Source organism: Diceros bicornis, chromosome 4 (assembly GCF_020826845.1).
Source record: "Diceros bicornis minor isolate mBicDic1 chromosome 4, mDicBic1.mat.cur, whole genome shotgun sequence".
NCBI lineage: Eukaryota > Metazoa > Chordata > Mammalia > Perissodactyla > Rhinocerotidae > Diceros > Diceros bicornis.
Window position 1 is genome coordinate 41,095,573 of NC_080743.1, and position 14,506 is coordinate 41,110,078.

Sequence of the window (14,506 nt, forward strand, 5' to 3'; positions counted from 1 at the left end):
GTTTAGAATTATTTAGGTCACGGAGCTGGTATGAATTCCACCCCCATGCCTGGGTGATTCTGGATCTAAGGTTAGGAATTCTTAGGAGATACTGCTTTCTTTATTCCTTCCAACACAAAGCCAAGACCAAGACAGGCATATCTTCTTTTATGAGTCGTTCTTCTTTTTGTTCATGCACTTGTTCACTCTCTGTAGATTTACAGAGAGATAACCAAGCTTGCCCTGTGCCATAGGCTCCACTCTGTCTCCAGTCACCATACTGCCAGAAATGAAATTGTCTCATTTATGTTCCTCCTGTGTTTTCCTCAGTTCTAGGTTCCTACCTGCGTACCTCAGAACTTTTGAGGAGACTGGCACAGCATATGCAGAAGAATACTTTTTAAGTTCAGAATGGAGTGTTCAGCACTCCCCAGGGACACCTGATAAACAATATGTCCCAGGGTCAAAAAAGATACCATCTTCCCAAACTCCCTCAATCTATCCTCCCCTCCTATCTCCCCTCCTTTCACTTATCTTCACCTAACTTGCCCTAAAACCAACAAATGAATATATAATTCCATTCAATAGTAGAATTTTAATAGCTATTTATTAACTTTAAGTTATAAAAACAATCATACTTAGTTGGTAGTCCTACCCATAATTAGGTATTCCTCTACAACTCTTTATCAGCTTAAAATTCTGAACATTTTTTTTCCTTCTAGTAATCTACTGGGTCACAAAATACCATTCAATACGATCCTATGAGCTGATTTAATTAGTATCTACCAATGTTAATTACCTACATTCAGCCAGGGACTTTGGTTTGCTTAATATTATTATTATTATTAATATTATTATTATTATTTTTGGCAGGGAGCAAAATTGGTCCTGGGCTAATATCTGTGCCCATCTTCCTCAACTTTATATGGGATGCTGCCACAGCGTGGCTTGACAAGCAGTGTGATGGTCCACGCCTGGGATCTGAACCTGCGAACCCCGGGCCACCGAAGCAGAAACCGCAAACGTAACTGCTATGCCACTGGGCTGGCCCCAACATTCTTGATTTGATGTATTAAGGTTCCTAAACATCTTAATGGTAGAACGCATAATCCCCTGCCACCTGCCTACATATAAATATCACTGCTTTAGGTATAGGAAGCCTGAATCTTGTTCATGCAAATAACAGAAAAGTAGCTAAACAACCCTTTTCGCTTGTCTAATTAAATAAGAGTGGTATGAAACTTCAATGTTTTTTTAAGATTATAACATAAGATTAAAAAAATGTGACATCAGATCACAGAACCAACAGAAGCGCAAATGCTTTTTGATTCTCTTGGCTTTTGAAATTAATTAAGCTTGAATGAGTGGAGTTAATTACTCTACAGACTACATTCTGAAATCAAGTATGGACTGAAATATAGTAACAAGATAGTTTAAGGAGGGTTTTTTTTTTTTTTTTTTGTCCCCAAATCATCAACTCCACTAAATTTCATTTACTTGGTGATAAGAACTTAAAAGCTTTTTAGGAAAATCCACCCTAAACACCAAATTATGATGACAAAATAATGTCCTCCTAAACAGAAATTTATAAATTTCATAAAGCACCAGAGAGTATATTTTATGTTATATTCATCCATAACAATATCTGAGTAAATATTCATTGTCCTGTGTCTACCTAATATATTTGACGTTTTCAGAAAATGCCATTATAACATTAAATAAATAGTAATGACAAACTAGAGCACTGAAAACTGTGTTTACAGATTTGATTGAGAAATCTGAACTTGCATGCTTTCTGGCATGCTTTCAAACACACTACTATCTTTTTGTAACCCAGAGTGACTGGGAATAGATTAGACCTTATCATTCTCACCTCAGTGGGAAAAGGAAAATTTGTACAATGCATCTAATCTGTAGCTTGGTTTATTCCTTCTAAAACTCTGCAGAAAATTTAATTTTGTAAATTCTAGTAAGTCAAATTTGCCTCTTGCATATATTCCCTTAACATTTTAAAGTATTTTCTGACAATAGAATCACAATGATTTTTGAATTTTAATAATATAAGCCAGAACATTCAAATATGAAATAATATGATCCCTCCAGAAAATAACAAAATTAATGAGCAACCAGACCAGTATCCTTTGTACATTCTCGCACAATTAATTACAGCATCAAAAACAAAACAAAACAAGAAAGAAGTAAAAGATTGGTACTTACACATGGGCAAGGCTTAACAGTATCACTTGGAAAAAATCCAACCTCCCCAGATGCTAAATTTCTACCCTAAATTAGGAAAAAAAGAAAAATGCCCGTGTTGAGAACAAATTTACCACAAATGATAATCCCATAATGTTTTGTACATAGTGTGGTTACTCAGGATCCTCAGACTGACTTACACATTGTATCCAGTCCTAGGTATTACCTTACTAAGGCTCAGGAAGGGAAGGATAAGCAGACAGGTGTTAAAATTGTTTAACTTTCATGTGGTTTCAGATCATGGTAATAAAATAAAAATTCAAGTTCGACTTTCCAATCTACCATTCAATTTTGCTAACTTTACATCCCTCAACCAACAGCACTTTCTTTCAATCTTATATTCATTAACACAAGTAGATCCCTTTGGTTTTGTGCAGGCTCATAATTAATTAGGAATTTGATTTAAATGGTTGCTATTGTTGTCTCTAACAGAACTCATGAAAACGTTCTTCCAACAAGACAAGAGACATTTCAAGACATGTGGAAATGGAAAACATAGTATGATAAGATGTTTTAGATGATTTTCAGATTTAGAAGAAAGGAACAGGATACTGATTAAGAGAAGAGGACAGTTAAGATGTTGGAGGAAAGACTATAACTCGAAATGGCATTGTAAATGATAAAAGAGAAAAGAAATTAACAGAATAAGGAAAACCTAAGCACAAAATGGCCAAAAAACAGTTAAGAATTCGTTCTTGGAGACCCTTGGTCAAATTCCTCTTTAAAAAAAAATCTCATGACACTAACCCTACAATTGTTTCCCTTTTCCAGAAAGACAAACTATACTCAAAACATACTGCAACAATCAGAACATATAATTAAAAAGTTCTTGGGAGATTACTTCTCCTTGTCTGGAAATTGGGCCTATTTTTATTTGTTATTTAACAACTGCTTGCTTCTCAGTACCTCAGATGAGTAAACAGCATTATGATGGATGTTACACGCTCTATTATTTTTGACGAAGAAAAGTAACAAAAAATGATCAGAAAACATCTCCCTCTTGAAGCAGTATCCCTTTGTGCCCATAGAGCTAGGCTATGAGTTTGGAGAGAAAATTTTAAAAAGCAGGAATCCAAAATTAAAGAAAAGGATGAGGAGGAAGAAAAAGAAAAAAAGGAGGGAGGTGGAAAAACCAGAGGGGACGTAGAGCAGAAGGGAGGGAAGGGTCTGAGGTAGGAAAATGAGGGATTAGGACAGAGGGAGATCAATTAGGTAATCAAGCAAAGAGAAGGCATTCATTTTGGCAAGGTTCTAAAATTGTACTGCACTTGCTTATCAGGGAAAAAGTAAGTGAACAAGCGGAATATTCATTCATTTATTCAACAAATACAGTATCTAATATTAATTTGGCTGCACACTGAAGAAAATGCAAACATTCATAAAATGGTTCCTGGTTTCCTCCATGTTTTCAGAGCAAAGATATGTATAAACATAACTATAATTATGTGTTTATTTCTATAAGGTTGAAAGGGCTAAATACTGTTAGAGAGGTACAGAGGAGAGGCTATGAGAATTAGAAAGATAGATCGAGTATTTGGGGGTTTGCCTGAAAGCTACATGGACGAGGGGCTCTTGAATGTAAAATGTGCAGGGTTTAAACAAACAAAGATGGAAAGGGAGGAAAACATTCTGAAAGCAAAATAGAACATGAGAAAAGCACAGGGTAGGAAATTACAGGATGTGCGTGGGAAACGCAAATAGTTCCCTTTCACTGGAGTCTAATAATGCCTAATACTTACTGAACCATGACTGCATGCTAGACACTGCTTTGAGCGTTTCATTTAGTCCTTACAATGATCCTTTGTAGTAGGCCGAATTACTATCCCCATTTTACAGGTGAGGAAAATGAGACACAAAGTTAAGTGATTTGCCCATGATCACAGAGCTAGCAAGTGACAGAACCAGAATTCAAATTCGGCTGTTCTAACTGCAGACCTCTGCACCACCTCTCTCTACAAGCACAAGACTCATAAAGGGAGGCAGTGGGAAATAAAGCCAAAAAGTGGCAAGGAGTCAGTCTGACTATAATATCTGAATTTATCATTGGCGATGGGGTTTCAGTAAAAGGGTTATGTATTAGAATAATTAACCTGGAATCAATGTGCAAGCAAGGTAGACAGGCACGACTTTGTAGGTGAGAATATCATTAGAGAGCATGGTAAGGAAGGTCTCACGGTAAAGGAAGAGGGACTGGAGGAGGGAACAGGTGCTAGAGACATTATTTAACTCCAGTGTTGGTGACTTGCCTGTGGCTTAGATTTAGGAAGAGAAGACTATGGGAGTTAGACTGGCAGAACAGTCAAGGATGGAGATGATTATATAATCCACCCAAACAGATAACACAGATTAGATGACAATCAAATAGACAGGCAACTTGAAATCACAGGAGCAAGATTATCATGGAAGAAAATGAAAAGAGAAGATGGAAGACAAAACTTAGAGAAATTAGTGTAACTGGAAGTCAGGAAGGAACCACCAGGAGGGAGGAGAATCAGAGACTAGAGAGTGATGACAGCACCGTGACTATGATGTGGGAATGAAGTGTTTCCTTTATTCAACTGTATTTACTGAGTGCCTTATGATGCTTTATTTTAAGCATGACACTGAGACACAAGTAAGTAAATATGATATTTGGGGACTATACGACTAGCCAGACCTTTATACATAAATGCACTGCAAAGCTACCTGAGCACAAAACATAGGGGTGTGTGGGTGGGAACCATATACTGACGGAGGCTCAAAAGAGAAAAGAACAAGGATGACTATTTTAAAAAAGTAAGGGAAGACTTCTGAGAGTGTACTAAGGGAAACAAGTCTATTTTGCAGAGGAAAGGCCTGAGAGAGAGCTTTCTACTGGTCTTTCAAAACTATTTTTGAAGATGTATCAACAAATTGTAAAATTGTGGCTATTATAAGAATGGTGAACTGTCAATCCCATTCTTCATCAAAAAAAGAACAAAAGGTCTTCATCTACGGAATGCAGAGTTCAGGAGAAGTGGTGAGATTTTTGTGACAGTGTGTGTTGGCCCACGTAATAGCACCTATTTCCTCAGACCAAAATTGACACAGGGCTGCTCATCTAGATTGATACTTCCACTCTATTCTTCCGCCTAAACTCAGCTCACACATTACCTCCTCTATCTTCTCATCTATAAAACCTTCCTCAATCTGCAGATCCAGATTTAATTGCATGCTGTTCTCCCATCCCACCTTCACATACTTTTAGTAATACATGTGCCACATGTAATTATTACTTTACATGGTCTTCTCCACTACTAGACTGTGAGATCTTTGAGATCCAGGACAATGTCTTAGTCATTTGTTTATAACAGAATACCAGATGCATAGTAAGCACTTAATAAATGTGTGTAATTTGAGGTATTTCTCAATATGATAATCCCATGTCAATGAGTTGTATGACCTTAAATTCTTCTTCATTGAAAAGAATAAAATATATCACTTTGTTTTTACACAGATGCACTAAGAAGCATTAAGCTGCCTGTTTCTTTATGAAAACATTCTTATAGTGATACTGCTTGACCTATCCCTGATATTTTATATAAGGAATGTGTGTTGGAAAATGCAATGCATGAAACAGAGAGAAAGGTGGTAAGGATACAACGAAAGGAAAAGTAGGAAACACTCTAATGAACTTTATAATTTCTGAAGGTGTGTAGACTGGTCGATCTTTTTTGTCTTCCTTCTTTTGTAGAATCAAGGGTTCCACCTGAAAGGCATGAATGGAAACTGAAACTGTCCTTGACAGTAGAGGAAGGGGCCATGGTTGTATAAGAAATGTCCTAAAACTAGAGTGAACATATAATTTTCCGCCCAAACTAGGATCCTTTGAGAGTAAGGGAATAGTGAGTAATAACTATGCCAAGACAAAAGGTATAAATTGGGACTGTTATCGGTAAACCAGGACACACAGTCACTGTTTCAAAACCATTTTGCTCCTTCTCACCACATTTCAAGAACACTAGCAGAGGTCTCTCAGGAGGGGGCAATTTTCACTAAGCAGACCACCAAGGTCATTCTGAATTGTTTTTTCCTTAATGCCCTAGCAGTGCAGGTTACATCTCCTTAATGGTCATAGGCATTCCTTAGATGACAAAGAGATGAGAGATAATTTAACATATCTTAACTGATGAATAAAGTTACATTTCCTCATCGATTCCTATGAGATGTCAGTTTTAGCTACAGGAGATAATATGTGCTGTAGTCAATGATTTTCCACTTATTAAGGGAACAGCCATCCTACAACATTTGGAAGATTCAAAAACAAAGTAGTGTGTAGGAGGGGTGTCTTTAGTTCCCTGGTGGATGTGTGTGGGATGTATATTGATAATTCATTAATACTAATGGGTGGAGCAGCTTTCAATCCCCTAGGCATGGATGGAACGGCAGACTGTAGCTACGAAATAAACCATATTCAAAGCCAATGATTTAATGTACTTTATGTGACGATTTATCTAAGAGATTTTTACTACCCTTGATGAGAGACATGTAGCTGAATTTCTTTCTTTTTTACATTCCTGTGTGGGCATTTTTTCTGGGTCAGATAATCAACTTGTCATTCCTTTTATGCCTATTATAAATGCCAGAGATAGGACCTCCTATCTGATATTTGTTCTCGTGAGTCCCTAAACATCTTCAAGGTTAACTTGAAAACATTCCTCTTTCATAGCTATGTGTCATCTGATGTACCACACAGTGCTATGCATGCACTTTATATGCATTTATTCTGCAGGGCATTCTCTATATTATGTGATGGGACGTTTGTAAATCTAACAGTACAGGTTCGGTCATTCTCACGAAAATACCTGTGAAAATAGTTTATGGGCTGTATACGGTAAGAAAAGATGAACCTTTATAATTTTCATTAAATAAACTGGAGCAGACACAAAGCAAAATAATATTAAATTATAATTCATAAAATAATAATGCCTTTTTTCCCGAAAAGCAAATTCCTTCATGTAGAAAAACATATAAAATTAAAATTATTGACAACTTTCTCTGAAATTCCTGAACATCACAAGTATTAATGCATACTCAGACGTTTATTTCTAAACGATCTTAGGTTTTAATTATTTTTCATTTTTCTTCAATATGAATCCACAGTGAATCTAATGAATTTAAACCAATTTAAATTTGCTGGTAGAAACGATATTTACAATCTACCTGTATGGAGAAAAACATTAATGTATGCTAGGATGGCAGAGCTAAAATTCCATTTTTAAACCCACAGACAAGGATGGCATAAATTACAAAGGATATCCTCCAAAAATCTTAATCGTAAATTGCTTGGTTCCTAACTTTGTAAAGGGAGAAAGAATTGCTTTACGAAAAATACAGAGTGTCTTTTCCCTCTGGCTCATTTATCCCCTTAATACCACCTGGATTGGAGCTTTAATGCACTCCTGGAATAGCACTGAACAATCTGAAACAGATGTGGAAAGCTGAATGTAAAAGGGACAGATTAATGGTTATTTATGAAAGATTGAAAATTCTCCCAAGTTATAATGCCCTAACCACTTTCAACGTATGCATGATGGTGCTGTGGAGACTACTAAGCAATTTATCACACATGGGTAATGGCCAGAGCAACTGTCACCCTGCCCAGTCACACTCTCACTGTCAGAAATACACAGTCTGAGTGCTGGGGGGAAGAAGACTACAGGGTGGGCATGAATTATGGGAATATAGGCAAATAAAAATTAGTTTACTGATTGGATGGACGAATGGGTGGATGAATGAATGGATGGGTGGGTGGGTGGGTGCCTGGCTGGCTGGCTGGCTGGCTAGCTTGTAGCAAGCACTATTTTTGGAATTATTCTGACAGGTTTTGTGAGTACATGCAATGCAATCAAAGGACTGGAAAAGGATAGAACAAAGACTCTATCTGAAATTGGTAAGGAGCGATCTGTGATCACAGCAGCAGCCATATTATAACATTGTCATCAGTTACATATATATCAGCGCTAGTTCTTGGAAAACAGAAAAGCAGTATCATACATAGGGGATGTGGCATCAGAAGAGCTCATTCTATTCCCAGCTCTGCTATAAAAAAGTGTGCAACCTTAGGCAAGTCTCAATGTTAAAACAAGGATGGTGACAAGATCTGCCACACAGGCATCACCAGGGTGTTACAAAGATCAAAGAATTAACACGTGGGAAAGCACTTGCTAAATGCTATAAGTACCTAATTTTCTTTTTTCCCCACAATATTGCTTTTTGATTATTCTCAATTGATTTTTTCACTTCTAAATTTTCATTTTTTAATTGACCTATTCACGTGTTATTAAAATAGAAAAGCCTAGTCCTGTGTATAATCCCACCACACTCCTTATATTTAGGCAAGTTTGCTAAGCCACAAGTAACATAGTCCCTCATATAACTTTCACCTGAACAGAAAACACTACATTCCTGATAGTCCATTCCTTTTCTCAAATGTCCTAATGCTTTCTTGCAAGTACACACATTCTTTCATTGTTAATTGCTTCTTATATGATGAGTAAGATACACATTTTTCCACCAGTGAACACCTTGAAAGTTTGCCAAGCATAATTGCATATGGTTATACTGAATGGTCAGTCATTACTATGAATTCCAAAATATTCAGGCGCGCACACACACACACACAGAAGAACAAAACCGTAAGCACACGCTTTTATCGTTTCTTAGTCAAAAGAGAATAGGATCTTTAACTTCTGTCCAATGTACAAACAATAAACACTCATGAGGTTTTTCAAAAGACCGTAAGAAATTCATACTCCTGGCATAGTTCATTTGTAGTTAAGTGGCTGTCATAGGCTTAGAATTCTGAATAACTCTAAAAAACATTGCATCTTAGTCTAGGATCTTTGAAATTAAATTTAGATTCAATTTGTAAGGGTTTATAATTGCATCAAGTCATCAAAATATATGACAAAGGCCTTGATTATATTTGACGGTTTTTCCAACGCATACAGAATTGTTTGTGTTTACTATATCTCTGAAATTTTGGCAGACGGAAGTGTCAAAAACCTTAAAAAAATTAAAAGTTGTGAAATGTACACTAAGAAAGAACCCACTAAAAAGCCATAAGCTATACTTCTACACTTATTGGATGTGAGACAAATATGACAGCAGAATAAGACTTTGTAGAACATTTTTCTTATTATCCAAAAAACGCATTCTGTGAGGTTCCTGGATTTCTCCAGCAGGGAAGGGAACTCTCTAGTTATGGGTGCCTTGAGGCTTTTTCTTCAAAGTTTCACTGGGTGAGATATTGTACATGATGCAATCCCGAATCAAAATCTTATAACTGGGTTTTTCTGGTGAAGTAAACAAGAGACTATCTTAGGTGAAAAGAAAAAAAATCAGCAAGCAAAACTTAATGTGCATGTAGGTAAGCCAAATCCCAAGTGGTTACTCTCAATACAACATCTGGAAAGAAGAATAAGGTTCTACCACACCTTGGAAGAAATCCTATTTGGGGAGAGGCCATATAACCCCCAAAATAAACCAGGCTTAACAAAGGTCCAAAACGCAGAAATTTGTTTTTGTTTTTCTAATCCTGGCAGACAACTCATGAATGTTTTCCTTGGTAATTTTAATCGTAAGTAATCACAAAGGTAATATTCTGAGTAATAGCACGATACACATTAAATGCTCATGGCACCATCAGGCATTTTTAAAGAATTTATTTTTCTGCTAAGAACAGAATTAGTGCTTTAATGAAAAGTGTACTGACTTCCTAATAATCACGAGGCACTATGCTACGTACTAGGGGATTAAAAATTCATAAACATAGCTACTATCTTGAAGGATCTCATTCAGATAATGTCATTTCCTTAATTAGCTTTTGCTTTGGTTATTTTTATAGATTTTTACAGAATTTTGGATCAGAAAAAGACCTATGAAGTAATAATTTGATAAGATAAAGAGTTAGGAGCCTTGCGTTCTATTCCTGGACTTCTGATCTCGAGTAAGTCATTTAACCTTTCTTGGCTTCACTATTCTCATCTGTGAAATAACCGAGTTTGACCCTAAGATTTCTGAGGTCTCTTTTACCACCAAAGTCCTTTGCTTATATTAGCACTTTTCCCAAGTCCCTACAGTTCTCCAGTCAATTACTGTTACCAAGAAGTATTTGATGCACAAATTCTTAATTAGAGATGCTACGTGTCAGTAATTTAATCTTGTTGCACATATCTATAGGAGAGAAGGATATTTCAGGTCCTTAATGACTTTCATTTTAACTCAGTGTGAAGTCCTCTGTTTTCCAGGGTACAGAGGATTGATTTGTTAGGAATTACACTCATTCATTCATTCTTCAGGAATTCAGATTACCATGAATAATTAAAATTCAATATATGTCATCATTTGATAAATTATTCAGCCCAAAGCCTTAAGGGCATATGCATGTGCACACGCTATTGAAACCACTTGTGGTATCAAATCAATAGTCACATCAGATGCAACTGCAGACTGATGGCCCACTGAAGGTATTCCGTGATTATACAAATTTTTAGTAATTATGGCAGAACGTAGCTTATAGGATGATAAAATAATGGAAGAGAAAGGCCCACAACAGAATTCTCAGAACTTTCCCCTTGATAATATTAGTCTCTACTGGGAAAAGAAGAGGTAATACTTCACCTTCTGAATTTCTACTTAGACAGCAGTGTCCTCGTCTAGGTACATTATAACCTACATTTTGCCCTGTACCAAACATAGGACAAGTACCAGTAAGAACTGTTAACCAAAAATGCCCATCTTGAGAGTTAACAACTAGGACCTCACCCACTTTGTCAGGAGGTTTGCCAATTCCCATAATACAGTCTGTACACTTGGAAACATTCCTGCTAACTCAGTTTATGATCTATTCAATCAAAGCCAGTTGGCAATCACCCAGGGAAAATGTTTCTTACAGGCCTTTACTAATGTCTATTATCTTCTATAATCATCTCTCCTGGGCCTCCCTTGTTCTATTACAGTCACGCTCCGCCTTTTCCTCCTTTCCTGTAATTAGAGACCTTGATTTAACTCAATATTTTGAGGTAAACACCTGTCAAAATAAAGATCCCATGATTATAGGACATACTAATACCAAAAAAGCCTCTACTCTTTTCACATAGCTTTTTATCCCCATATCCACAATTTCAATTCTGCCTTGGCTGCTTCTGATTTCACACAAGGGAGGGACAAGTGGTGAGAGGCAATTTAGAAGCAAAGCCAAGGTCAACTGAGGAACACCTTAAAACTATGCTCCAGCACTGCCTAAAAAGCTATCATTGCCATGATCAAGACCAAGTTTGAGATTTCACAAAGAAATGCCCTGGGGTAGGAATCTGAATTGGGGAAAACACAATTCCCAGAGATGTTTACTCACTGGTTCATAACGCCAAGGCAATGAGTCTTTGAGTATCAGCAATCAGTTTTCTTAACAAATGAAATTTGATTCTTTTTAAAAATATTTCTTTAGTGTTCTTATCTGCCTCTATGATCAGCCTGACACTTGAATTTTAGATCAGGAGAAAAAAATACATAGTTTTAGAAAATTCTACTGTAGCTAATATTCTTGTGTGGTCTAGAAAGGATTAGAAAAATCTCCCCTTTATTTAGGGCAAAGGAAAAGAATCCTTTGAAGTGATTTGGTTACGAAAGTTGCAGGGAGCAGTGCTGGGAGGAAAGACCTACTCCTGCCACTCCACTGGACCTCCCTTCCCCCACCCTCAGAGGGTTTCTGGGTCAGGTCCGGTGTTACAGGACAGATTGCCTAAGGCTCTCACACAAAAGGTCAATAATTCCCACAGTTGAGTCCACAAGTAAGCACACCATTTCCTAGGCAAAGTTTGTTTTCTGTAAACCCCTGTCTCTCTTTCCGTTTCCTTCCCACTCTCCTTCACTCTCCTTGAGGTAGCTTATGCCTTCCTCATCCAAACCTGCTCTGAGGAGAGGGCTCATGATTTTACCCTGTTTACTTACATCAACTATTCCCTTCAGAATTTATCATTTGTGCTTTTACGTCTGATTATGAAGTAAAAAGTTTAATATCTGATTAAAGAAATTTTAAGAATTGGGTACAGGAATTGGGAGGGCTGAGTGGTCTCCTTTGACTCCACATATGTTACTAGGATTCTTCATATAAAAGACAAGGAAGAAAAAATTTAAAAAAATTTTTAAAAACCAAGCTTATCATCATTTTCCCACTTCTGGAAAGTGAAGTGTATCTTCCAAATCATTACTCATTATACAGACATATACCTTTTCTCCTTTTCAATTTTCTTTCAAGTTTACTTGCAATGATTCTTACAGTACCCTTGTGAGTCATTTAAGTATTAAAATCCCCATTTTACACATGAGGAATTTGAGGACACAAGGTTAAATAGCTTTAAAACTACTATGAGAGAACAAAGATAAATTTATAACTGACAAGATGAATGAATATCTTAATGGTCTTTCAAATAACATCATAAAGTGTAACTTGAGTCAATAAACAATGAATTTGAAAATTTGTAAATAACGTATTATGGAAACAGCAGCTCTGAACAGCGTTCTTCATTCTAGACCCATTGACTGAATGCTTATTTTATTCTAGGCACTTGAAATAGAGAGAGGAAAGTCATGGTTTTTATCTCTCTGGAGTGCTCTAACCAGGCAGGGAGAAGGATGAATAGACCATTAGGATACAGTATGATGAGTGTTATGATAGAAGCCCTTTGGTTGATAGAAGACCTCAGAGAAAGTGACCCCAGAACTGAGCCTTGATAGTGAAAAAGGATTTAGCTAAGAGAATGGGGGTAAAAGAGAAAATTCAGGCAGAAGGTAAAATATATATCAATGACTAAAGGTTTGAGAAAACATTTCCCCTATGAAAAAGATTCCTCTGGATTGAACCCTTCATTTTTTTCCAGGTTAAAATGAGAAAACACATCTGTAAAAAAAAAAAAAAAAGTCACCTGGATCGTTGTTTGTTGGAATGCTAAACATAGCAGGCATGTGGGAAGTAAAAATTCTTGACAAGGTAAACTAAGAAAAAGGTCAACTTGCTGCACTGGTGACCATTGTGTTTGAGGCAGTAGAGGGGAATTTAACATTTTGTTGCCTAGGCCAAGTCAAGAGCCACCCCTCCCCCAGGATCCTTTCCTCTGGAAGCCCTGTGAGTAGGAATGCTCCCCTCCTCCTGAGAATCTCCAAAGTTCCCTAGAAGCTCAACTTATTTTCTGACTTTTAATTTTTTCCTTTGAGGCAGAGTTAAAAAAATTTAAAAACAAAATCTTCCACATAAGCAATGCTTTGTTTCCTGATTATTCTATCAAAAAAGACCTAAACTGCCTTTAAAAGTGTGTTTTTCTTAGAGGTGTTAAAAATTATAAATGACTCTCCTAAAACAAAGGTAGGATGGTCTAACATATAGAACTAAAGTAGGAGACCAGAAGTCTGGAAGACAGTCTCACTTTAATTTTGCAAATGCCATCTTATAGATGGATGATAAATTTGGCCCTTTAAAAACCACAGTTCTAATTTACCCTCTTTATGGAGATTTCTGTGAATTAATCAGAATGTGTGTAAAAACATTTTCATTCCTTAGAATAAAGACCATGTAGATGCATGATTTGTAAGTGTGAAGTATCACAACTATTTTCTAGGTTATTTAACTTTCATTGTGGATAAAAACATATATTTTTGGCAGACAGATTACAGTTCTACTGCTTATAATTGCCTTTTGGTTCCAATTAGCTTACAAAATTCTCCCTGTGGAACATTTGGGTACTCATAAATGACAACGGAGCAAATAAAACCCCATGATATAGGACACAGGATCCTCATTGTTTCATAAGCTTTATTCTAACAAGAAAACATATGTAAAGGTCTCTATTAGAAACCATAGATGGCATGGCATGATTTTATACTTGCCTGTCTCTCTCTCTTGTACTCTCTTCCCCTCTGATAGGTATAATCTGTATCTTTTCTGGGAAAATAAAGTTTCTAATATGAAGGATGTTCTCCATAGTTACTATGCCCTTATTATCATATATTGTAACTTAAAACCAATAGGTTTATCATCAGTCCAATGACATGATCAGAATCGTTCAATACGTTGTTACACTCACTAAAAACTATGCCTTACACCTGCAATAGGAAGTGGACCCTAAATGGCCCATTTCCTATTTTATATTCATTTATATTCATTTCACTTGAAGACAATTTTATAAAACCTTCAAGGAAAAAAGAAGACAACAAAGAAGAAAAGAGAAAGCTGCCAAAATGAATCCGTTCACTG

At 36.5% G+C, this 14,506-nt stretch overlaps 1 protein-coding gene across 1 annotated transcript in view; it reads right to left on the reverse strand.

The window, feature by feature from the left end:
• Window positions 1-14,506, reverse strand: part of VAV3 (vav guanine nucleotide exchange factor 3) — a 352,245-nt gene that overhangs the window by 38,668 nt on the left and 299,071 nt on the right. The window contains exon 21 of the mRNA XM_058538664.1: window positions 2,197-2,262. Within this exon, the coding sequence (XP_058394647.1) occupies window positions 2,197-2,262 (66 nt within the window). The remainder of the gene's footprint in view (window positions 1-2,196; window positions 2,263-14,506) is intronic.